Here is a 27,270-nt window from a genome sequence, read left to right as displayed (position 1 = left end):
CTCCACTAAAAATTCTCTGCTCTCACAGAAATCAAGAACCAAACCTCTGTCATGGTCCCAAAAGATGTTCCCCCAAATGATAATCTAGACAGATTAGCTAGAGATACCCAACAACTGGCCCCAGAAAAGGAAAAACAATATTGGAACTCTAGTTACTGTTGGTTTGGTAAAAAGAAAAAGCTCTGGTTTGGACCAAATGAGCCAGTCCTGCCAGAGACTATAAAATTCCCATTACTGACTACAGTTGACCCTTGAACAACACAATCCTTGAACTGCAAAGGTCCACTTATACTGGGGTGTTTTTCCAATAAATACATAGTACTGTACTACATGATCTGTAGTCGGCTGATGTAGAATCTTGAATACAGAGGTCTGACTGTAAGTTATACATCTGCAGGGGGATCTGGTGTCCTAACCCCTGCGTTGCTCAAGGGTCAACCATACTGTATATGCATTGAATCATTGATCTACTGATAAAATTATAAACTTTATGAGTCAATATTGGGAAAATATGAATAAACCCACTAAAAGTATCTACTTTATTGGCCACATCCACCCAAAACACAAACCTGGAAAACCTATCCGTGTCACCTAGAACATTTTCAATTACCCAGTAGACTGTTTGAGCTTCGGCAGATGGATTTCCTCCAGCTTCCTCAACTCAAGGATATAAAAAGGTTTTGGCAACAGTTGTATATTTTCTCACTGAACTGAAGCTTTCCCTTGTAGATAGACCACTATCTCTTCTGGGGCTAAGATTCTATTAGAAAAGGCTTCCCTGGCAGCTCAGGCAGTAAAGAATCTGCCAGCAATGCAGGAGACCTGGGTTCGATCCCTGGGTCAGGAAGATCCCCTGAAGAAGGGAATGGCTACCCACTCCAGTATTCTTGCCTGGAGAATTCCATGAACAGAGGAGCCTAGTGAGCTACAGTCCATGGGGGTCACATAGAGTTAGACACAACTGAATTACTAACACTTTCACTTTCATCTAGCAAACCCCACCTCGAACTTCATAGTGACCAGGGAATTCACTTCAGCCAGGTGCTTGGACAAGTCTGTGATGTCTGGCCAGTTTTACAACACTTTCACTGTGCTTAGCAGCCAAAATGCCCAGGGCCAGTCAAATGCATGAATGGCACCATTAACTCTACAGGCAAAAATCTGTAGAGACTCTTCAAATATCCTGCCCAAAGTCACGGTCATTGGTCCTTCTAAACCTTAGGTCTATGTATCCCTTTTGCAACCCATAAACTCTCACCCTTTGAGATAATCACAGGATGCCCAATGCTCCTAGCTCCTGCTTATTTTGATCTATAGCTAATAAGAGGATATATACTTGATTATTTTAGGGACTTCTAGATGGTGCAGTGGTAAAGAATTTGCCTGCTGGTGCAGGAGACACAAGAGACTCGGGTTTGGTCCTTGGGTTGGGAAGATACGCTGGAGTAGGAAATGGCAACCCACTCCAGTATTCTCACCTGGAAAATTCCAAGGACAGAGGAACTTGGTGGGCTACAGTCCATGGGGTTGCAAAGAGTCGGACACGACTGAGCACATAGGCATATACTTTATTATTTTAAAGACTTAATTTTTCCTGTTGAAAATAACTATGATTTAGTAGAACAATCTTTTTCACAGCATGCTCCCTGGAGACAAAGGTCTTCAGTATCATCTCTTAAAACCCAGAGATTTCATCTCTTAGAAGAGACATCTTCAAAGACATCCCTTAGGGACCTCCTTGGTGATCCAGTGGTTAAGACTGTGCTTCCAATGCAGTGGGTGGAGGTTTGATCCCTGGTTGAGCTTCCCTGATAGCTCAGTTGGTAAAGAATCCACCTGCAATGCAGGAGACCCTGTTTTGATTCCTGGGTCAGGAAGATCCGCTAGAGAAGGGACAGGCTACCCACTCCAGTATTCTTGAGCTTCCCTTGTGGCTCAGCTGGTAAAGAATCCACCTGCAATGCCGGAGACCTGGGTTCGATCTCTGGGAAGATCTCTGGGTTGGGAAGATCCCCCGGCAAAGGGAAAGACTACCCACTCTAGTTATTTTGGCCTGGAGAATTCCATGTACTGTATAGCCCATGGGGTTGCAAAGAGTCAAATATAACTGAGAGACTTTTACTTTCCCTTCACTTTGATCCCTGGTCAGGGAACTAACACCCCACATGCTATGTGGCATAGCCGAAAAATAAAATAATTTTTAAAAATTTTAATTAAATTCTAATCTTGCTGGAAGGGCCCTTACCAACTGTGGTTAACCAGTCCGCATACTGCTGAGATCCAGGGAACAGACCCTTGGATCCACACCTATCACATCTAAAGAAAGCACCAAACCCTGATTGGACCTGCACAGCAACTGGTAACTAGAAGTAAAGATTCCCAGGAACTGAAACAGATGACAGCTGAAGGAGACAGCTTTCCCAAGATGACCAGACCAGGCCAGGATACCTTTTCCCCACCGTTTCTTACCTTTTCTCCCTTTCTTGGAAAGACAATGCTTTTATGTGTACTTCTCAACCTGCTGCTTATGCAACCTGATGGTTGGCTTTGCCATCAGAAACTCCAGTCTGTACACGATAGCAGTGACTCTTGAGTCTGTTCTGTGACCAACTTTTCATTTATCCTTAATGGCACTAATTTCACTCAACTTCCCCTCAACGTTAGCTACAGAGTGAACCTGCTGTCAACATTCCCTCCCTGATGTTTCCTCCTGACCACCACACTGATGACAGTGATGATCGCACCATCCTAGATAAACTAAAAGTTATGGCACTACAGCAACCGCCCACTCAAGCTCCTACTTTTTTACTGTTTGTCCAAAAAAACAACTTAAACTCAAGTACCCTGTGCTGTCATGTTAGAGAATGGTCTTTTTGGCTTGGAAGAATCCTTCCGGAATGCTCTCAAAACATCACTGACCCCTGGGTGATTGTCAATAGCACCATTCCCACAAATTCATTAATAAACAATGACACTTGAGCTGGAGTCCTTTGTGCTCATCTGGTTTCATCTTTGTTTGTGAAGGATGCTATCATCCCCCGGCTTATAAATGTCAGGATAGTTGGAGAATGGGAGGACAATGCTCACTAGGACATCTAGTTGTCCCACTGTCCATTTATAACTGATCTGAAACTGGACCAACCCCTTCAGCCTACATCAAAGAACCTAAAGTTAACTGCCTGGCAGGGTCCAAGACTCTGGGTTTGCCTCATGGGGAGATCTTTCCTCCTTTCTTGGTTTGGAGTATACATTAGTGAGCATATGATTAGAAATCTATCCATCACCCTAGGTAACACAGCTGACTCTTCACTGCCAGAGCAAGAGCTGCCCAACAACAGGTTTAGATTTCTGTCAACTTTAGTAACAGGAGAGCCAGTTATTTTGTCAGCAAGAGCAAGTTTATTTGGGAATAGCCACAGGAATACAATTTGGGATGTGTAAACTATGGCAGACCATAGGTAAATCCAGAGAACAAGAAAGAGGAGTTTGTTTTTATAGGGAAAAGAAGCAGGTTGGGAGGCAGTGTAATCATGAGTTTACTGGAGGAAGCTAGCCGTCCAAAGTATGGAGACTTCTCATTGGTTGGCAGCTACAGTCTGATTGGCTGGGCTGTCATCAGAGTTTTCTTCTTCCTGTTGGATAGTAGAGTAGGCAACACCTTCCTGTCTGAGATGTAGGCATATATCTCTTCCTGTGTGGAGTACAGTCCCCACATACAAATGAGTTCCATTCCAAGAGTATATTTGTAAGTCCAATTTGTTCGTATGTCCAACAAAGTTAGCCTAGGTACCCAACTAATACAATCAGCTATATAGTACCATACTGTAATAGGTTTATAATTCTTTACACACAAATAATACATAAAAACAAACACACAAAAGAAAGAAAACATTTTAAATCTTACAGTACCTTGAAAAGTACAGTAATACAACAGCTTGCATATAGGGGCTGGCATCAAGTGAACAGGCAAGGAAAGTTACTGACTGCAGGAAGGAGAGGAGTTGGGAGATGGTAGAGCTGAAGGATGGTCAGCAATAGGAGATGGAGGGCAAGCTCCAATTTCACTCATGTCTGACTCTGATGGCACAGGTTCTGGTTCCTTGCTGGAACAAGATGCATGTTTGCCTCTTTGAGAATTGAAGGTTCGTATATAGGGGACTTACTGTAATCAGTGATGCATTGGTTGGGAGCAGTTCCCCTACAGGTCTGTCTCTGCTCCAGTTTTAGCTGAAGTTTCCTTAATTCTGCAATTCCTTAGCTAAGGTGGTGTTAGGTAACCAAACTTCCCTTGGCTACCTCCTAGAAGAACAACCAGTGCTTGTTGCTCATGGATACATTTCTCTGGGGAAGTAGAAACTCAATTACATAAAATCAGGGAACAAGAACACTGGTTACAAGTTTCACCTGATTCCCCATGGTCCTTGGATCTTTAGGACAACTATATAAACTGGATTTGTCATTCTACTTTTAATTTTGACTTGCATAGCCATTTTAAGACTTTGTACCTGTTGGCTGGCAAATATCTGCAGGAATGATGCACCAAACAACATGATGTCAGCTCAATACTTCGCTTTCAGATTCCAAGGCTTACAAGCTTGACAAGACGTAACTTAAGAACGGGAGATGCCTGAGAGCTCCTCTTTACCTTCCTTGTTGCTCAAATGTGGCCCCTGTGGTTTCCAAATGCTATTTGGTCTTTCCACACAACACAACTCTTAGGAAGGGTCCTTCCCAGCACTGAGGGACACAGACAAAAATATTTCAGCCAAAACAACCTGATGCTTCATCAGTGATGCTTTCAGAGAAAGGTCTTAATCAAAAGGGAGAAATGTGAAAACAGATAAAACATGCAAGCATGCTAAGGTCGCTTCAGTCGTGTCTGACTCTTCGCAACCCCATGGACTGTAGTCCACAAGGCTCCTCTGTCCTTAGGATTCTCCAGGCAAAGATCCTGGAGTGGGTTGCCACTTCCTCCTCCGTGGGATCTTCCCAACCCAGGGTCAAATGTGCATCTCTTATGTCTCTTGCATTGGCAGGCAGGTTCTTTACACTAGTGTCACCTGGGAAGCCCAGATAAAGCATACTTGATTTTAAATGGAGTGGGGAAGCCACAGAAGGAAAATTGTTATCTATGGTTACACAGCCAGCAGGAAGAAAGATTTTTTGCATTTCTCAGCAACAGCAAACTGACCATAGCTTGCAACCAATGTGAAACAGCAACAACCTTGAACTCTTGTTCTCTTCTAATGAACTTTTGTTCAAAACAGTGCTCCCTAATTTCCTCCCAGATTCCAATAAAAGCTAAATTCCTCTTTGTTTTTTAGACTTGCCTATGGTTTGCCATTGTGTGCTTGCCTTGAATTGTTAACTCCTCTGCTATTCCCTAATAAACTCCTCTTTGCTTAAAAATAATTGCTGTTAATTTTATTTAAGGCTGGCAGACACTTCCAGAAGCACTTCCTAATGAATAAGGAGGTCTTGCCTGCTCATTTCTTTATAAGCTGAGATATGACCAGATAGGTATAAATAATGGTGAGAAGTTAGGAATAAAGCCTGAGGATATGGCTTGCCCTCTGAAATAAAAAAAATTATCTTTGAGTTGTTCAAGCTAGCATAGAAGCAGCTCAGAGGAGGTCAAGGCAAACCTTGAAGAAAGGACGCCTATTACCCACTTTACCATGCCAAGCTCCAGACGGATCCTCCTCCTCCCATTGCACAAGGTTGAAAAGTTTAATGAGGAAGAAGCCTGTATTGGTCATAAAATATAATCTTTTCACTTTATTTTTTAAAGTGCAGCTCTTCAAAAATTTCATTTAAAAAAATCATCTGTAAGGAAAAAAGAAATAGGCTTAATTTAAACTGATTTTAATATCCTCATAAGTGAATGACCAAACATCAGGCTAGGTTTATAAACTTCAGAAGATCCTTGCAATCAGAAAAGGTATCCTGTCCATCAGTGGCTGCCAACATGGTTCAATTGTAGGGACAGCAGAAAGGACTCCTGCTTCTTTCTCACATCTTTCCTCTCACCTATGGACTCGCTGATGCCTACAACAAATTCTGAGTGTCCTTAGTCCTTCAGGGTCTGTCTGCAAAGGAACTGGGCTTGCCTCCCTGTTACTTTGGAGACACAGAAGTCTACAGATATTTGCCCCTCTGTGTAAGTGAAGAGGTAACACTTTGCCCTGAAAGCAGGTTTTAATAAAGGGCAAAGGTCGCTGGGCATCAGATGATTAGCTTTCAAACAATTCAAAATAAATACCTAATTGTGACATTGAGTACATACTGTCACCTCAGTCATGTCCAACTCTTTGCAACCCCATGGACCGTAGCCCACCAGGCTCCTCTGTCCATGGGATTTTCCAGGCAAGAACACTGGAGTGGGTTGCCATTTCCTTCTCCAGGGGATCTTCCCAACCCAGCAATTGAACCCAGGTCTCCCGCATTGCAGGCAGATTCTTTACCATCTGAGTCACCAGGAAAGCCCAATTGTAACATTAACCTGACACAAATGACGACCATACACCAGATACCTGTCAGAAAATATTATGTATGTATAACTGTTGAGGATGCCACTGTCTTCCAGGAGATACCAACACACATCTACCTGCCCCTAGCCCCACCCCTTGGGGAAAAAAAAAACAACTTTAGCAAACCTTCATAGAACAGATGAACTCTCTCTTCTGCTTTTAACACGGGTTCCTGATCCTAGTTGTGTACTTGTCTGGGCTGGCAGCACTCATTACAGTAGTATAGATTGTGTAGCTGAAAATAAAGAGAGGAATTTTAATATACACATCATTTTCTCTAATATCCAAAGAGGGAAAAAAAAAATCCCAACCTTTCCCCTAACACTTGGGATCAGGGACAAGTTTAAAAATAGAGATCCACGTATGTCAGAATAATTAAAAGTTATAATTCAAGCAGCCACACAAAGTGTTCTTTCCTATTCTGACAACACTGTGGGAGGCTGAGTTTAAATTTAAAATTCTCAGATCCCTCTGAGTTCCTCCGTGGCAGGAGGGAGAGCTGGCTTTGGCCTTCAGCCTTGCTCTGCCTAGCTCACAAGTGGCACATGCGTGGACACTCCACTGTTACATCCAGGCTTCAACTGCGACACCCAGCCATCCCCCACCAGACACAGGGCATCCACAACGGCTGCACACTGCCCTCAAGGGACCACCACCAGGAAGCAGACCACACAGGCCCTGGAAATGGCTTTGGGGCTGTTCAGGCCAAGAATTCCAGAGTCCTAGGTACTTGGGTCAGACTCTGAGTGGATTCCTTATATCATGGGAGAGTCAGAGGAAGGCCAGAGTGGGGCCCCTAGAGCTCAAGAATCAAGACCAGGGGCCCACCTGCCTAGATCTAAGGATGAAAAGTACCATGTCACTCATTCAACATTCTGCAGAGTGAGAGATCCCAATAACTTGGGTGTGTGCGCACACACACACACACACACACACACACACACACACTCAGGTACTTCACTTCATTCCTTTCATCTACCTCTTGCCCCAGACACTAGCTGGGATGCATGCTCACAGCATCTGGAGCCAGGCTATTTAGGGATAGGTGCTGGTACCCTGCCGGAGAAGGCAATGGCAACCCACTCCAGTACTCTTGCCTGGAGAATCCCAGGAATTGGGGAGCCTGGTGGGCTGTCGTCTATGGGGTCGCACAGAGTCGGACAAGACTGAAGTGACTTAGTAGCAGCAGCAGCAGCAGCTGGTACCCTGCAGCTGAATCGTACACAGGCCTGAAGACAGCACTGTGAGCACAAGCAGAGCTCATTCAAGGGTAATGAAGGTTCCCAGAACAGGATCTGTTACTTATTTGGTCACAATTCTATTCTCCATAACTGTTGCAATATTTCCTCTGCTGATAGCCACAGAAGAGGATGGTGTTCTACTGCAGGGACATGTAATTTTATAGCGCAGCACAAGGGGGCAGCATAGAGATCACTGCTTCTGTTCAGACATTTCTACCAACCTCACACATAACATAGACTTCAGTTCAGTTCACTGGCTCAGTCATGTCCAACTCTTTGCGACCCCATGAATCGCAGCACCGCCAGGCCTCCCTGTCCATCACAAACTCCCGGAGTTGACTCAAACTCATGTCCATCGAGTCGGTGATGCCATCCAGCCATCTCATCCTCTGTCGTCCCCTTCTCCTCCTGCCCCCATCCCTCCCAGCGTTTAGTCGATAGTAATCATTCCATGTAAAGGGCCTGACAGTCAGGGATCTGTGTTCTTTCTGGTTCAGGGATCATTATCATTTAAACCTAATTCCTTTTGGGTTTTCAATTACACAGTAGAGAAAAATGCTTCTTAGTAAACTTTAGAATTTCTGACAAATCTCTTTTGACAAAGCATTTCAGATGCCATTTAAACATTCGTAGTCTTTTTAACTCAGTAATCCTACTTCTGGGAATTTAGGCCAAGGAAAATAATACAAAAGCGGGGTGGGAGGGGAATAATGTACTAATAATATTTATTTCAGAGCTTTAATGAGGGAAAACATACAACTAGAGAATGTTTAACTCAATTATACTACATTTGATTGTCTATGATGAAACTATTTAAAATTATACGGGCTGTTTACAGTATGGAAACTGCTTTATTAAAATAAATATTAAAACTATTGGATTATACTATTAATCTTTAAAAGAAACATCATTTATATAACTTTTAAAAACTGTAAGAACACAAAAATAGGTTTTCATCTATTTTTTTAAATGGATATTGAAAGGGCAAGATTGTGCCCTAGTGGAAGTGGGTTGGAGCTGACTCCGGGAGGCTGGTGAGAATCAATGGTCAAATATTCAGGAAGGTTATGAGCCAACTGTAATCCTGAAGTAGGTCAGGGAAGGTATTTACACCACGGAAATCAATACATGCTACAAATCAGGAGAGTCTTGTTTTTGCTCTCCCTGCCATCAACGAGCTAGTTCACTAGTACGGTACTGGGTCATTTTTTGTGTGTGTGACCCAAATAACTCATTTGTTCGAGTGGGAAAATACTAATTTGTTTTTTCTGTTTTTGGCTGTTAGAATATGTTTACAGGAAATTTTTAGCAATTATCTTTTTATCTGGGCATACTTAAAAACAATTCCAAAGAGATATATTCTTGTTGTGGTACAAAGTGAGAAGAGTAACACCAGATTTTAAAATGTCATTGTAAACATATAGCTGATTCACTTTGCTGTAGAGACTAACATAACACTGCAAAGCAATTATACTCCAACAAAATTTTTTCTTTTTTAAAGAAAAAAGTGTCATTGTACCCAAGGAATCTTAGAACACCCAAATACTACAAACATTCTTCTAGAGGCCATCAGGAAAACTGCTGTTTTACATTTGTGTAAAAGAGGATGCTTTCAAAGAAAAAATATCAACTGGGTATTTGAAACTAAAAATCACTTTACAAATTTTATCTGTACTAGACTGTTTCTTGAAGAATACCATTTTGATATTCTTGCCTTGGAGAAAGAAGCAAGGATGATGAGAAAGTAGGAAATGCTGGGCTTGGGAATTTATGGAAGTATAAGGAGACAGGACTCTGCATTGACTTGCTTCCTCTTTTATGTTAGTAAATTAAGCCCTGCCGCAGTGAGCTGGCCTCAGGTGTTGATAGGGCAATCAGGCATCACAAGGAGGAGGACGGGGCCCGGAGGAGTGGACTGTTGGCCCATTTAGCCTTGCTATGATGGTGACAGAGGACCCTCAGAGAGCCCTGTGCAAGTTTGGCAGGGGCTACGCTTCAAGTTTAACTAAGAGCCTCCTGTGGCACCGGTGACACGGCCCAGCGATTCACCTCAGAAAAGGAGGTGGGTGAATCCAGCCTGTAGATCCGAGAAGCCGTAGCTCACAGAAGCCAACTGTCAAGGGCGCAAGCTAAAAGAGATTCATTCACTTGGGCGCTGAATCACCTGTGAAATGAGGATGAGGGTGGCAGAAACGCCCAGGGGAGATAAAGGAAAGCCAAAGGTGTCTATAATTTAGCCCTCAGAGTGACATGAAGGAGCTCACAACCAGGGAGGGTGGCCCCCAGCTCGCAGATGGATTTAGGATGAACATGGCATGCCCTCTTCTTCCAGATCACTCTATCCTCCTAACCTTTGGTTTTCTCCATGGACTTCCCACTTGACATGGTAAGTGAGTTTATCTTCCCCTCCCTGCCTCCTCCCTGCTCCTGCCAGTAGAATGCTGGTCCCAGGAGAACAGAGACTTTGTCACCGCTGTGTTCACAGCACCCAGAAAACCTGCTCTGTGGGGGCCCTCAGGGCCCTGCTGAGCCAGAAAGCGCATGAGAGTCTGCCGTGCTGGAGTGATGCATGATGCATGCTTAACATGTCACTTACTTGTTATAAACTGGAAACACTGATAAGACCTGCATGGGAAAAATCATATTAAAAGACAGTTAAAAATACATAAATTTAATTTAAAAAAAGACTGCTAAAAATTTAAAAAGATACATGCACTTCAATGTTCATGGCAGCATTATTTACAATTGCCATGATATAGAAGCAACATAAGTGTCCATCAACAAATGAATGAAGAAGATGTGATATATGTGTGTGTGTGTGTACGTGCACACACGTGCACTCAGTCGTGTCCAATTCTTTGCAACCCCATGGACCTCTCCTCTGTCCATGGGATTTTCCAGGCAAAAATACTGGAGTGGGTTGCTATGTGAATATATATACACACACACACTATATATACATATATATATGTATATATAAATACACACCCACACACAATGGAATACTAGTTAACCATAGTTAACCATAAAAAAGAATGAAATATTGCCATTTGCAACAACGTGGGTGGACTTGGAGGGCACCATGCTACGTGAAATAAGGGAGAGAAAGAAAAATATAGTATGATATCACTAATATATTGAATCTAAAAATTAAAAATGAATATATATAGCAAAACAGAAACAGACTTATAGACAAGAGAACAGACTAGCGGGGAGAAAGAAGGAGTGGAAGCAGATTAAGGGTATGGAATTAAGACATACAAACATATACAGTAAGATTCAAGGATATGTTATAAACCACAGGAAATATAGCCAATATGTTATAATGACTAGAAATAGAATATAACCTTTAAAAACACTATGTTGTAGGCTGTGTTGTGCTGTGCTGAGTTGCTCTGGCGTGTCCGATTCTTTGCGACCCCATGGAGTGTAGCCCACCAGGCACCTCTCTCCATGGGTATTCTCCAGGCAAGAACACTATGTTGTATACCTGAAGCTTATATAGTATTTTATAGCAAGTATTTCAGTTCAGTTCAGTCGCTCAGTCGTGTCTGACTCTCTGCGATCCCATGAACCACAGCACACCAGTATACTTCAATAAAATACTACTACCAATAAATAAATGACTATTAAAAGGTAGGAGAAATACATGCAGAAAATCTACAGGAAAAAAATTACTTTGGTTTATCTTGGGGTGATAGTTTTGAAACCTTTCTCTTATTTTTTTTTAAACAAATGAACATAAGTTACGACTATGCCTTTTTTTTTTTTAACATGCAGAAAGGTTAAGACGGACACTTTAATCTACATGGTTACAAGTTCAGAAAATGTCATCTGGCTTTGCTTTTACATGTTTTCAACCAGGTAAAACTTTAACAACGCTTGATTTCAGGGAATTTTTTTTTAATCACGATTGAGAAAGACACCAAACATCCTGGGTAAAAACCGGACACTCTGACACAAGTTACCTGGAAGAGCGTCTCCAGGCTGAGGTTTGCCTGGCCCGTGGCATTGAGGGCTTTGATGGCGGGTGTTCTGTAAGGACAATGATCAAAGGTCACTTGGCACTTCAGGAAACCCTGAGTCCCTCCAGCTCTCACTTGGGGAGGCTCAGTACCAAGGCCAGCCTCAGTGTCTCGCTTTCCTCTAAACAGACGCTGGCCCCACGCATGGGTGCTGCCTTGCCTCAGAAGACCATGTACAGTCATTCAACAGCCTGGCCCTGTGACCAGCTGTCATTCAACACACGGGCCAGTAAAATCAAGGAAAAGTATATGACTACTTGCTCTTTGGGGACAAACTAAATTACAATTAAAGAGTTTTTCAAAATTAGAAGGGAAATTAAAGCACCCAGGTTTATTTATTTATTGTTGTTGTTTGTATGTTTGCTTTTTTGGCCATGTGCAGAATCTTAGTTTCCCAGACAGGGATCAAACCCAGGCTCCCACACAGGATTTCAGAACAGGCTTTCAGTGCCAAGTTCTAACCACTGGACCCCCAGGGAATTCCTCAGTTTAAGTATAGGAAATATTTTCCTTCCAAAAATAGTCTTACATAGAAAACCATGAATCTTGTTCCATCATTTCCTTTTAAAGATGAGTCAACAACAGAGAGAGACTCACAGACTTAGAGAACAAACTTAGGGTTGCTGGGGAGGAAGGGATAGTTCGGGAGTTTGGGACGGACAGGTACACACTGCTATTTTTTAAAATGGGTAGCCAGCAAAGACCTACTTGTATAGCGTAAGGAACTCTGCTTAATGTTATGTGGCAGCCTGGATAGGAGTGAGCTTAGGAGAGAATGGATCCATGCATACATACATCTGAGTCCCTCTGCTGTTCCCCTGAAGCTATCACAACATTGTTAATCAGCTATACCCCAATGCAAAATAAAAAGTTTTAACAAAAAATAAAAAGAGTGGGAAGAAAATGGGTCAACAGAGGCTCAAGAGGCCACCCAGTGAGTCATCAGCAGAGCTAGTGGGGAAATCTAGGGTTCCTGACCCCAAGGCCAGAATCAACCTTGTCCTCCCAACCGGCTTCCTGTCATGCTCTCTGCCACATACTACACTCTCCCATCCTGGCCGAGGCCCTGGCCAGGGGCCCACGTACATCTTCTGGGAAGGGACGGCACCTGGAGTCCTTTCCGCTTCCTGGAGCAGGAGGGGCACGTTCTCCGGACCACAGGGAAACACTGCTAACCAGGCAGGGGGCGGAGCGCTTCCTGGAGCAGGAGGGGCACGTTCTCCGGACCACAGGGAAACACTGCTAACCAGGCAGGGGGCGGAGCGCTTCCTGGAGCAGGAGGGGCACGTTCTCCGGACCACAGGGAAACACTGCTAACCAGGCAGGGGGCGGAGCGCTTCCTGGAGCAGGAGGGGCACGTTCTCCGGACCACAGGGAAACACTGCTAACCAGGCAGGGGGCGGAGCGCTTCCTGGAGCAGGAGGGGCACGTTCTCCGGACCACAGGGAAACACTGCTAACCAGGCAGGGGGCGGAGCCTACCTTCGGTCATCTCCTCTAGGCACTGGCTTCCAGTGGTCATAATTTGTCTCCACTCGGAACCACCTGCAACAAAGCACATCATCTTGTCTTACCCAAGGTCCTTTGGGACACAGCTAAAGAAAAAAGCATATATAAAAATAAAGAATATCTCTAGGCTCATCAATTAAAAAAAAAAAAAAAAAAGATTATTGATACAAAATGACCAGAGCCTTTAATTCTACTCACGCTCCATTTAAAGGATCTAGAGACCATATGTCTGCGGGGCCACCTCTGTTCCTCGTGATGACCACTCCCTCCTTGGGGGATATGCCGCCAACAATGTAATAAACATCTGCAATAAGTGGAGTCTTGGCCAGTTTGTAAATAGCTGCTTCAAAGTTTTCTGATTCACTCAGAGTCTGAACAGAAAGACAAACCTGCATTAGCATCATCATAGTTGTCACTTATCCACACCAGGTGATGGACAATTGGTCCAAAACACATACTCCTGCTCTATGAACCCATGGCTATAATCTTGAACTGCTCTGCCCTCATTCCCTTGTCATCAGGGCTCCTGAGATGGAGGAGGCTCCAGTGGAAAGGCAACAGCAGGAGGATTTTTCTCACAAAAGAAGAAAACTTTGACATGTTCTTTTGGGGCGAGAAGGCTTCCCTTGTGGCTCAGCTGGTAAAGAATCCTCCAGCAATGCAGGAGACCTGGGTTCAATCCCTGGGTTGGGAAGATCCCCTGGAGAAGGGAAAGGCTATCCACTCCAGTATTCTGGCCTGGAGAATTCCATCAACTGTACAGTCCATGGGGCTGCAAAGAGTCAGACACGACTGAGCGACTTTCACTTCACTTGGGTGAGAGACCCTGCTCACCAAAACAAAGGCTGTATGATTTCAAGGCAGATCACCCTGGCAAAGGTCTCCCCATGCTCTTTACTGATTTGTTCTCTCAGCTGGCATTTCTTGAATACCTATCCTATGTGCCAGGCACTGTGCTGTGTGGCAACAGAGCTGTCAATTTGATGGTCCTTATTCTCCCCAAAACTTCCATAGATGAAAGTAAAGTCAACAGGCAATAGCGACACAACGTAATGAGTGTCAACGCCAGAGAAGCAGATGCTGCGGAAGTCACAGCAGGGGACTGGTCCTTACCCAGGCCATTGAGGAGACCTCCAAGGGAGGTGTCACATGAGCTGAGGTCAGAGAGGCAAACAGAAGTCAGCCCAGAGAAAGCAGTGATTGTGTGGGGTTGGGAGTGGGGGTGGGGAAGAGCCGCAGCTCAATGGAACAGATTGGCAAAGGGCTGGAGAGGAAAGACAGCGAGTTGCGTTAGAGCGGCAAGCTGAACTGGACTTCCTGAACACTTCCTCAGGTCCACAGCACGGATGGTTAAGGGGATCACTTTCCAAATCTTCTGCTTCCACATGTACTCCCTCCTCAAGCTGATCTTGCTGGAGAAAGTCCTGGCTACAGGGCCAGTCCCTCCCACCTGCACCTTCACCAACGCTATTTCATCACTCTTAGAAAGTACAGCCATCTCACCCTCCTGAATAATGCCAAAGCCCAGTGTCAAGGGTAGGGAGAGGGGCAGACAAAAGAACGATTCAAAACACTGGTGTCTGCAAAGGTGCCATCATTCAGCATCATAAACCATTAACCACGGCAAGCTTTGTGGACTTTTCCCAGCCTTATGTGTATCACCTGCTGTCAGGCTGGGGTAGTGAGACTTGAGTTGGTTTGTTCTGAACTCAGCAAAATTATATGTGAGGCAATAGGAGATGATATTGTGATGGAATACGTGATGGAATATGTTTTAGATTATGTTACCTATAGCATCCCCCAAGTGCTAGCGAAGAATTCATTGCCTCTAACAGAATTCTGTGAGAACAAAGCCAAAGAACATCAGTAAGAAATCCTGAAAGTAGCTGGACTTCCCTGGTGGCCCAGTGGTTATGACTTTGTGCTTCCAATTCAGAGGCCATGGGTTCGATCCCTGGTTAGGGAACTAAGATCCCACATGCCACAGGGTGCAGTCAAAAGAAAGAAAGAAAGGAAGAAATCCTGAAGGCAGTGGTGACTGCTATTATTCACCCTAGTGGCATACTGAGGGGAAGACAGGAACCTTATCTATCTCAGGGAACAGAGGAAATGGACAGTGACTGCTAACGGGTACAGGTTTCTCTGCACCCACTGCAGGGGAATGAAGATGTTCTAAAACTGTAGTGATGGTTGCATAACTGTGAATTATACTAAAAAGCTAGTGAGTTGTATATTTTTAAATGGATGAATAGTATGGCGTATGAGTTACAGAGCCATTACCTCAGTTAAATATACATCTACCTTATGACCCAACAATTCCACTCTTAAGTACTTATGTAACCAACTAAACTGGATATAAGTTTACAAAAAGACTGGCACAAGAATTTATACACAGCCTTATTCATAAGCACTGGACCACCAGGAAAGTCCAGCTACTTTCAGGATTTTTCTTACTGATGTTCTTTGGCTCTATTCTCACAGAATTCTGTTAGAGGCAATGAATTCTTCACTAGCACTTGGGGGATGCTATAGGTAACATAATCCAAAACATATTCCATCACGTATTCCATCATAATATCACCTCCTACTGCCTCACATATAATTTTGCTGAGTTCAGAACAAACCAACTCAACAGCCCCAAATTGGAAATGACCCAATGTCCATTTATTAACAATAAAATGGATAAATTGTGGCACACTCGTACAACTGAATCTTCAATAATAAAAAGGAAAGAACTAGTGATACCAATAAGGATGAGTCTGAAAAATATGCTGAGTGAAAGAAAAACAGTCTATATACTATGATTTTGGGTATATGAATTCTAGAACAGGCAAAACTTCTTATACTGATAGAGTGGTGCCTGGCAAGGAGGTGGAGAGTCAGAGAAGGTTGGAAGTTGACTAGGAAGGAGCACTAGGGAAAATTTCCAGGGACATTTGGAAACAGGTGCCAACTAAAAACTGTCACCCACTGTGTGCCTCCACAAAGATCAGGTCACTAGCTACTGCAGTCGCTGACCTTCAACACACTCTGAAAGGAGTTCAAGGTGGAGAGATCAGGAATGAGGCATTTTGTGCTCTGGAAAGAACCGGCAGAACAGGGCCTTCGAATAGTTACTTTCAGGAGAAGATTTTATGAGCCCAATTCTTTCATTTCCTCATATCTAGGAAAGCATTAAAATCATCAAAGATGACATGTGCACCTTATGAGTAGCGGCAAGCCTCTGCCAAAAGAAGTGCTTGACAGCCAGTCCCCCTTCACTGAAATCATATATTATACTGACCTTCCCCCATCTCTTTGAACCAGTTTCTCAAAGCTATCTGAAATGACGACTCCCTGGCTATACTCCTCATTTTGCTGCAAATAAAACTTAACTCACAACTCTTACATTGTACATTTCATTTTAGTTGTTAGGGTCTATATTTTGCATATGTTTGGTGGTTACATAGATGGATAAATGAGTGTGTAAAATTGCCAGAACACACTGAACAAAACCCTTAATATTTCTGCATTTTATTGTATGTAAATTATAAAATGGAAAAAAAAACACTCTTGGTATTTAGATTCCCCTGAAAAGATTTAAATTACAGTTTTATTTTTAAATGTCAACATGTCCAATACATTGGATTTTTGCAGCTTTTTAATCTTATGATGAAATATTTTAGAGATTATCTTAAAAATATGTGGAGGGTGCAGTGTTTATCAACATATTTAGGGAATATTCAAGTAAAAAGTTTAGGAAAATTTCAAGCCTAGGGAGTCTTGATTACTTACACCAGGACAACAAAAGGCCCAAAAGGGAGGCAGGGCCAGCTCCTTTCACCAGAGGTGTGCTCCAGAAAAATGTGCTTTCTGTGGTCAGACCACGATTAATACGTGGCTTGGAACTCTGCTGACTAATAGGTAATGTAAAGCCGGATGTTCCTTTTGTTGTGCGTAGAGTTATCTTCTAACACATTTGTTTTGCTCATTAAGATCCTTGCCAATGGAGATGAATGCATTTGCAGTTGGAGATTCTAAAAGAAGGGTACATCTATATCCTTAGAAAAGCTTGGTCTCTTGTTGCAATCAGCTGTTGTGGAAAACTGGAGCCTATGACAGAGATTCTCCTTCTTGACCAAACTCTAGCCAGACGCCTTGGACTGCTGCCTCTTCATGCTTTGTATGCGCCATGTGCACAATTGTTCAGTCGTGTCCAGCTCTTGCAACCTCATGGACTGTAGCCCTCCAGGCTCCTCCGTCCATGGGATTCTCCAGGCAAGAATACTGGAGTGGGTTGCCATTTCCTTCTCCAGGGGATCTACCCAACCCAGGAATGGATCTTGCATCTCCAGCATTGGCAGGCAGGATTCTTTACCACTGAACCACCGGGGAAGCCCTTAGGGTGAAGTGAGCTCGACAAGTAAAAATACTTACAGTGCGGATAAGCCAGCTGACTGGTGAGTGTCTCTGAAAAAGGGCTGCGATCATATTCTCCCACCACCAGCCTTTATCTGCCAAGGAAGGAATGACAATGTTGACACACACTAGAATTGCTGCCCCAGAGGCACATTTATTGTTCAGGCATTTTAACTCAATCTTAGCAAGCTAATCATAGAACTAGTTTTCATTAGGTTAAGGTTTAAAAGAGGTTTGTTTTTTGTGTTTTTAGCCTGTTCATACCATAACTATCAGTTAAACAATCTGAGCCACAAAATGATGGAAGCAAAGCCCCTTTTGTTCATTCTCTGTAAAACTTCAGTAACTGTCATGCTGTGGTTTGGGTACCACTGGTTGAGAATTAGTCTCATTCACAGCTGACACTTAAGGAAACGATGAAGAACTATAAGAGGATAAAGAACTATTACGGACACGGATACATCCTCAACCAGCATCTTCCTGGTCAGGCTTATATAAAAAAGTAAGAATACATCAACAGAAATAAAGAGACTCCTGGTACATGTCTTTCTCCTTTATTCAGCTGCAAATTCCTGAGGACAGAGGCCAAGGACAGAGCCGAGTTTTCTCCAGATTTCCCACATGTTGGGTAACTGAGTGGTGTCCCCTGAACCTTGGGCCATGGCGGTGGGCTGTATAATACAGCAACGAGGCAAGGACCCAGGAGATCAAATTGAGAACCATCTCTCCCATCTACTAGCTATCCTTTCACCTTGTAGCCTCAGTTTCCTGTTTTGCATAATAGATTCAGTTAATAATATTAGCCCAGCCTAACTAACAGGACTGCTGGGAGGGTCTAATGAGACAACTTAGAGAAAATTTTGCACAGAAAATGCACAGATGTTGCTTGTATAATGCCATCATTATATCCTCTGATGACTGCAACCGTTTCCAGACAGTCTTGTTTCCATCTTAACCCAACACGATCTAGCCTCTATAGAGCAACCAAATGAAAGTTAAGAATGTAAAAGCAAAACATATCTGTTCACCCTGGCCTAAAATCTTCCTATGAAAGTCGCTCAGTGGAGTCTGACTCTTTGAGACCACATGGACTACTGGAGTGGGTAGCCCTTCCCTTCTCCAGGGGATCTTCCCAACCCAGGGATTGAACCAGGGTCTCCTGCATTGCAGGTGGATTATTTACCAACTGAGCTACCAGGGAAGCCCTAGAATCTTCCTAGGGCTTCCATTTTGCTTAAAACCCAAACTCCTCCTCACAACCCTGCCCCTGGCTTCAGCCTCCTTCTCCATCTCTAATATATTCCCCCTTACTCCATCCTGTAGCCACATTATAGTCTTCTGTTTCTGGGATTCCTTCCCCAGCTTCTGTAGACCTGGGTCATATGAGTCAAGCCTTCCCTGACCCTATCCCTGCAGTACTTGCTCCATGCCCGACTTCATTCTCTACCACATCTTCCTGTTTTACTTTCTTGGGAGCACTTATCAGTAGCTGAAATCCTGTTCATTGCTCACATGCACACTGCCCGCCCTCCCCCACTAAAATGGAAGTACGGAGCATGGAAGGTGTTTCATGTGCTCCGTTGGCTGAGTGAATGACGTACTGGGATAAAACTGAACAGGGATAGAGCTGAAAATGCTTGGGAGTTTGTTGTGAGTACCTCGTTCATCACCAGAAACTGTAAACTTGTGTGGACTCTGACCCGTCCATAATCCTACATAGCCAACAAAGGTGGTTCCTGTGTAGGCAATCTGAAATCAAGAGATAAGACATCATCTCATTACTCCAACCAAAAGTACTTTGAAATACCTGTTTTGCCCCCAGATTTCATGGATTTCTTTTTTTAAGTTCCAACCTAATACTCTGAAATAGCCTTCTAGATTTAACTTTGAGGGCCTAGGGACAGAAGTCAGTGGGTCTGTGACCTTGGATGAGGAAAAAAAAAAGATACATCTTTATTTTCACTAACTTCTAACTGAAATTTTACTCCCTCTGTAATGAATAAATGCAAGAACTCATGTAGTTATAGAGTGCCTATGGTCATCACCAGGAGAAACTGTAGGTATTTCACATACATAATGGCATCATACATACATATCTTGAAATATCATTCATACTTATCACTATTCTGCATTTATGGTGGAATTATTAGACCCATTGTTAAATTTTACTAGCTAATGCATTAAGAAAAGTATAATCTAGAAATAACTGTATTTCAACATAACTGGTTTTCTTCACAATGTTGTACATTTCATTTTATGTATTTATAAAACATTATTAAGAAGGGGTCAATAAGCTTCATCAAACTGCTCCATACAGAAAAAAAAGAAGCTCCATACTAGAAGTAGCAAATGGGCTTCCATTTAAAAACTTGTGTTGACTTAATTATAAGAAATTAATATCATGCTCTTATAAACTCCACAAAGTAAAGGGAAACAAGTGAGACTGTTTACTAATAATCAAATTTAAAGTTTAATTAAGTAGGATGACAATATACAGCCTTGACGTACTCCTTTCCCAATTTAGAACCATCTGTTGTTCCATGTCTAGTTCTAACTGTTGCTTCCTAACCTGCATACACGTTTCTCAAGAGGCAGGTCAGGTGGTCTGGTATTCCCATCTCTTTAAGAATTTTCCACAGTTGATTGTGATCCACACAGTTGAAGGCTTTGGCATAGTCAATAAAGCAGAAATAGATGTTTTTCTGGAACTCTCTTGCTTTTTCGATGATCCAGCAGATGTTGGCAATTTGATCTCTGGTTCCTCTGCCTTTTCTAAAACCAGCTTGAACATCTGGAAGTTCACGTATTGCTGAAGCCTGGCTTGGAGAATTTTGAGCATTACTTTACTAGCGTGTGAGATGAGTGCAATTGTGCGGTAGTTTGAGCATTCTTTGGCATTGCCTTTCTTTGGGATTGGAATGAAAACTGACCTTTTCCAGTCCCATGGCCACTGCTGAGTTTTCCAAATTTGCTGGCATATTGAGTGCAGCACTTTCACAGCATCATCTTTCAGGATTCGAAATAGCTCAACTGGAATTCCATCACCTCCACTAGCTTTGTTCTTAGTGATGCTTCCTAAGGCCCACTTGACTTCACATTCCAGGATGTCTGGCTCTAGGTGAGTGTGAGTGATCACACCATTGTGATTATCTGGGTCGTGAAGATCTTTTTTGTACAGTTCTGTGTATTCTTGGCACCTCTTCTTAATATCTTCTTCTTCTGTTAGGTCCATACCATTTCTGTCCTTTATTGAGCCTATCTTTGCATGAAATGTTCCCTTGGTATCTCTAATTTTCTTGAGGAGATCTCTAGTCTTTCGCATTCTGTTGTTTTCCTCTATTTCTTTGCATTGATCACTGAGGAAGGCTTTCTTATCTCTCCTTGCTATTCTTTGGAACTCTGCATTCAAATGGGTATATCTTTCCTTTTTTCCTTTGCTTTTCACTTCTCTTCTTTTCACAGCTATTTGTAAGGCCTCCTCAGACAGCCATTTTGCTTTTTTACATTTCTTTTTCTTGGGGATGGTCTTGATTCCTGCTTCCTGTACAATGTCATGAACCTCCATCCATAGTTCATCAGGCACTCTGTCTATCAGATCTAGTCCCTTAAACCTATTTCTCACTTCCACTATATAGTCATAAGGGATTTAAGAGCTTAATTATTCAGTGGATAACTTGTTATTGGGCAGACAACCTATTCTTTTATTTTTTTATATTTATTTATTTGGCTGTGCCAGGTCTTTGTTGCAGCATGCAGGATCTTTAGTAGTGTCATCTTTTTTTTTTTTTTTTTTTTCAGTTGCAGCATGCAGGACATAGTTTCCTGACCAGAGATGGAACCTGGCCCCCTGCATTGGGAGCATGAAGTCTTAGCCACTAGACCACCAGGGAAGTCCCAGGATAACCAGATAACCTGTTCTTAATTTAGCAAAACAATTTATTGGTCATGAGCCCTCATCAGAAAGACAATACCCAAGTGTAAACAGTTAAATTTGATGATAATAGCCTGAGCACTGAGAAAAGCCAAACCAATAATAGACTGTTTGCCATGGGAGCTCTAGAAGTAACAGAAACAAATTAAACAACTGTTGGTTAGGGTGAGTCTAGAGGGAGCGGTTGAAATTATTTTTATTGCATTTATGTAAATTTTTAAGAATTTTTTCTTACTGTAGAATAATGGAGAAAAGCATAAAGTAGTAAACAAAAATAATTAGTGTCCCCTCATTCAGTAATAATTACTAACATTTTGGCAGATGTCCTTTCAGAATTTATTTTCATGGATATTCTGTCATTGCTACCACTTAAAACCATTTCTGAAGTAAACCTTCAGCTACAAATCAAACTGGTAATAGTGCTGAAGTGAAGGAATGAAATTGGGAAAAGGAGAAACTTCCACCTTAAATTTAGGTACTGTTTGAATGTTTATGACAATTTTTGTTTGTAAAAGCAAATGAGTTTTTAATAAATGAGTTTCTAGTATTTGTGACTCAACCTCTAAATGCAAAGAACAAATGAAATAAAATCCTTAAACAACGTTCTCCCGCAAAGCCAAGGTCTGACTTTTGGATGCTCTGCTCTGTTTCATGGCAATGATGTGCTTTGGGTATTTCAGCAAACACTGATTACTACTATATCCCTAGATTTTTACACAGAAATGTGAGAACAGTACACATTTGGTTGTACTTTTAAAGAAACTAGGATGAAAAAAAAGATTTAAGTATAATTTCTTAAATATGAAAAATAAGAGAGTCATATGGGTCAATTATAGTTGTAAAGAACTATTTATTATTTGGCCACTATTTATCCAGCATCTACCTTGTGCTTTGCATAGATCACTTCATTTAACCTTTATAATTATCTCCATAAAGTAGCCATTAACCTCTCTGAGCTGTAATCTGCAAAATGGGTATAAGTAATTTCTCAAGTTCACAAAGGAAGTGACAGAAGTAAGATTCAAACCCAGCCCTGTTAGATCCCCAAAGTAGGTGTTCCTAGCCATTGTGCTATCCAGCCCCTCCCTATTCTAGCAGCTGCCTGAACATGGAAAAGCAACGAGCTGACTTAGTATCAGAAGTAGACGATTGGGACTTCCCTGGCCATCCAGTGGTTAAAATTCTGCCTTCCAGTGCTGGGGGTGCGGGTTCCATCCCTGTTAGGGAACTGAGATTCTGCATGCTGAATGGTCCAGTAAAAAAAAAAAAAAAAAAACAAGTAGACGATTGATCACACCTCCATAGAGATTTCCCTAGGGAAAAGTGATTGAACTGTGTAAGCAGGTGCTCAATAATAATAAATGACTCTCATTTCTACAGGCATACTTGATGTAAATCTCTCCATAGTTTTGTTTTTCCAGGAGGTTGATATTTTTTGTATCTTAAATTGATAACACACTTAAGCTGCAGAACATCTAAGTGATGGCCAACTGGTTAGCAAGTCTCTGATTTCTGAATCTTACACTGTACGGACATACCTGCCCACTCTTTATGAACTGTACATCCACAGTCAAGTTGCGTAAGAGACTTCCAAAAGGATAATCCAGATTCCGGCCATGGTAAATGTGGCCTTTGGAGTCCTGAGCCACAATACTTGTGCAGAATCTGGGAAAAGGGAAAAGTTCAACATGAACAACAAAAACAAGAAAAAGGAAATGAGCTTTTCATTTTAAAAATAAGTCCTTAAAGTGTTTTTTTTTTCCCTTTTATAAAGAACCCATGTGCTATGTAATCCTATGGATTCATAATTCAAGATGAAAAAGACAGCTGGACACAGCTCTAGTGCTTCTTCAGTGTTACTAGACCTTTGCTCTCAGCACACACGACATTGAAAACACACTGAATGAGAATTTCATCCTAAATCTAAATCTGAAATGGATCTACTCTGGGCTCAGTGAGATCACTGAACTTTGCCTGCTCCTCTGCTTGGAAGCATGTATTTATTTAACATGCTATTCAAAGCTGGTTGAAGCTCATCTCTCTTCCAAATTTCTCAGAATAAGTACAATGGCACCAAACTACTCTGCCTCACAAATTGTTTCACTTTCTCTTCTTGAGAAAGGGGTGAACAATTTAGGGGTTTGGCACTTTTCCAGTCCTTCTTAGGACTCCCTGCACAGAGCTAACAAGAGAAAAGAATCTTTTAAGAACTACCAGCCAGAGAGATGTATTTTGAGGAAAAGAGGAAGAGGTTTGTTAAGATGTCTAAATGTCCATATTCCCTGAGAATATGTAATGTTACATAAAAAATATTTAAATATATTATGTTGAATTCTAGGGCAGGGGAAAGATACACACACAAACTGAAAGGAAATATCCTGAAGGATGGAGGGTCATTTCTGAGTAACAGGATTGTGGTTAATTTTCTTTATTCTTTTCTTTATTAATTTTCAATAATGATTACATAGTACTTTTATAATTAAGAGAAAACAAATTTTACTTTGTTGTTGTTTAAAAAAGGAAGCCTGGTCAGGTCTTAATTTTTTCCAAGGTTTCTGGTGGCACCTTCTTGGCGGTGATGCCAAGAAGGAGACAAAAGAGACGCAGGTTTGATCCCTGGGTTGGGAAGATCCCCTGGAGAAGGGGATGGCTACTCACTCCAGTATTCTTGCCGAGAGAATCCCATGGATGGAGGAGCCTGGTGGGCTATAGTCCATGAGGTCACAAAGAGTCGGACACAACTGAGCAACGAAACCACCACCACCACCGCCATCGAGGTTTCTGATCTTCAAAGAGTTCATGTCAAGAAGGGAACTGACAGAACACCGGAAGTAGATAAAGTCTGTAGACGTTCTGTCAAAGGTGATTTTTCAAAATTGGGGAGGCAACAGTTCTGTGTCCTGCCAAATGTTTTTTCATGAGAGGCCCCCAAGCACAGGCGACATCTAGGGAGCCAGGCTCTGCTCTGGGAGACGCGCCGCAGTGCACTGGGGACACGTACTTTTACCAGCAGCTCCGATGACTCAACATGCACCTGACTTTCAGCAAATTGTCCCCTTTGAGGCTCAATTTCCACATGACAAAATGTTAACACCATCTCCAGGGCCTCGTACCTACTAGGCTCAATAAAGGGTAGCTGCTGCTGCTGCTAAGTCACTTCAGTCGTGTCCGACTCGGTGCGACCCCATAGACAGCAGCCCACCAGGCTCCTCTGTCCACAGGATTCTCTAGGCAAGAATACTGGAGTGGGTTGCCATTTCCTTCTTCAAAAGGGTAGCTAGTCTTACTTAAGTCTGAGCAAAGTCCAGGATATAGTGGAGGACAAAGGAGCCTGGTGTGCTACAGTCCATGGGGTCACAGAGTCATGACTTAGTGACTGAACAACGACAACCACAGTTTTGCTTAATCTTATTCAAAAAATCTTATACCAGAAATGAGGACAAAACATTTCCTTTGTTAATGCTGGTGGAATCTGCATTAGCACTGCAAGATGCTTTTCCTTGTCAGGCAATTCAGTATATACCTTAACATCAAATCCAAAAGTTAGAATCTTTTTACTAGAACTTTTGCTTTAGTTGGTTTGAACACAGTGACTCCAGCAAAAGAAGAGGAAAATGAAAATAACTGATTTTTTTCATTGAGAAAGTCACATGTCAGAATAGCAAAAAGATAGGGGTAGGAGATGAAGAATGACAAAATTAACTCGGGTCAATTGAAAAGCACTTTAACATATTTGTGTCTCTCTGTGTCTTAAAACATTTCCCTGAAGAGGATGGCAGTTACAGTGCTTCTTAACCTATCCTGCCTAGGTATTCTAGGAGATGCCAAGAAGCAGTAAAGTTTCATTAGCCAAAGGGGAAAAAAATGGGTTTTTAAAATATCTTTTGCAGGCAGAAGTTATAAGTATCTAAAAGATGTTACTAGATGAAGCTGGTCTGGCAAAACAGTAAGTCCTGAAGACAGAAATCAAGTCAAATCTTACTTCCGAGACCTGTTACTGGGCCCACAGACTTGAGGCTCCCCCCGACTCTGCCTGGGCTCACCCACACACTCCTCATTGCCTTTCCCTATGTGCACCAGGGCCGATCATGCCCACTGCAGGTATCAAACACTGGCTAGCTCTACTAGCCAGAACCGTGTAGCCTGTGCTCCCACCCCCGGAAGAAATGGGCTGAGAAAGAGGAATCATGATCACTAGCCATGATGATAAGGTTGGACAGTCACTGGGTTAACTTAAGCGGGGGATTATTTCAAAACTTTCCTGGGAGACTACGTGTTAGCAGAGTTTTCAAAGTGGGAGGCTACCCGGATTGGAGAAGGGAAAAAAGGGGGCTTCAGATCCAAGAATAACAGTTCAGTGTTGAGGTCAGAGAAGGTGCTTTTCTTCTTGAAGCTCATAATCTGCTGCTCAGACTCACCCAAAGAAGAAAAGAGGAAGCACTGCAGGCTTCTGGGGAGCCCGGTCACCACCCTCTTTTTATCACACTGAAAACACATCTCCTCCCACTCAATGTCGCCGGAATCCCCGCTAAATTCCAAGTAAATCCGCGCTAGCGCTGCGCACTCACGCGCTGAACTCGTAGGCCAGGTTGAGAAGAATGCAGTCGACCAGGTTGAAGTCCAGGGCGTCGCACATGCCGCGTATCTCGTCGGTGAAGGGCTGCGGCAGGAAGAGTTCCAGCTCCCGGACAACTTTTCTGATCAATGCGAGGGCCCACTGGGGGACATAATCTCTAGAAAGGAAAAACCACGAGGGTGTCTGATCTGCTCGGAGGTCGGTACTATGCGTGTGTACTGGGGGTGCTGGGGAGAGGGGGTAACCTAAAGCTTTCGTCCTCGGGGTGAGTTCTAGATGCCTCCCTTAACCAGAGAGCTGACAATGCAGGTCCAGCCAGCATCACCCGAACGCGGAGTCCAGGAGAGAAAAGAACATTCAAGAGCGGGAAGGAGGGCGACGGAGAGTGGTTCCCAAAGGGGTCAGCCTGGGGTCCCTAGAGGCCTGCTAGGAGTGCGTGGGGGTGCGTTCCCTACTCTGTAGCTGAGCAGCCGGGGCGACAGCCCGGGTGACAGTCCGCTCGCCACCGTGATCCAGAACGGCCGGTGGACGGGCGTGCCATTGGTGACACCGGACTTGAAAGTCAAACCAGCCGCGCCGGGTCACCCCCGACCCCGATGCGGCCGGCCCGGAGCAGTGGCCAGTGCCAGTCCAGATGCCCGGGGACTGGAGAGTGTTTGGGCAGCACGTGTCCGGGCTTTGCCACACTCCCTGCCGCGCCCGCGCCCCCTCGCCCGCGCTCACCCGATGATGTGGGCCATGGCGGAGCGCAAGAAGTCCCGGTCGTAATGCTGCAGCACCGGCAGCCAGCGCAGCTGGGGGGCCGCGTCCAGGCTCACGTTGAAGAGCGGCGGGGCAGGGGGCGCGGCGCCGGCCGACACCCCGGCTCCGGCCAGCAGCAGCAGCAGCAGCGCCAGCGCCGGGCGCGCACTCTGGCCGGCGGCTCTCATTGCTCGGGCGGCCACAGCTGGGACCCTGCGGCCAGCCGCTGAGCCCCGGAGGCGCTCTGGGGCAGGAGGAGGAGGCGGAGCCTGGGGGCTGGAGGGGGAGCCTGCGCGCCGCTCGACCCGCCTGATCGCTGG

The 27,270-nt window shown here is 43.5% G+C and overlaps 1 protein-coding gene across 2 annotated transcripts; it reads right to left on the bottom strand.

Moving 5' to 3' along the window:
• Positions 1-1,579: 1,579 nt before the first annotated feature.
• NAAA (N-acylethanolamine acid amidase) lies at positions 1,580-27,270 on the bottom strand. 2 transcript variants are annotated; one of them, XM_043906450.1, is made up of 11 exons: positions 26,933-27,270; positions 26,202-26,366; positions 23,172-23,298; positions 19,361-19,451; positions 17,721-17,797; positions 13,503-13,675; positions 13,278-13,340; positions 11,740-11,806; positions 10,368-10,396; positions 6,657-6,765; positions 1,580-1,836 (listed from the first exon to the last, which is right to left on the bottom strand). In XM_043906450.1, exons 1-10 carry the CDS (start codon positions 27,136-27,138, stop codon positions 6,690-6,692), a joined length of 1,074 nt encoding a protein of 357 aa, XP_043762385.1. In that variant the 5' UTR covers positions 27,139-27,270; the 3' UTR covers positions 1,580-1,836; positions 6,657-6,689. The 2 variants fall into 2 exon arrangements, with proteins under 2 accessions (XP_043762385.1, XP_043762384.1); XM_043906449.1 differs by lacking the exon at positions 1,580-1,836 and adding an exon at positions 3,380-5,826.

Source organism: Cervus elaphus, chromosome 6, assembly GCF_910594005.1.
Source record: "Cervus elaphus chromosome 6, mCerEla1.1, whole genome shotgun sequence".
In the NCBI taxonomy this organism is placed as follows: Eukaryota; Metazoa; Chordata; class Mammalia; order Artiodactyla; family Cervidae; genus Cervus; species Cervus elaphus.
The sequence above is the reverse complement of the archived record's forward strand: the minus strand, read 5'-3'. Positions and strand labels throughout refer to the sequence as shown.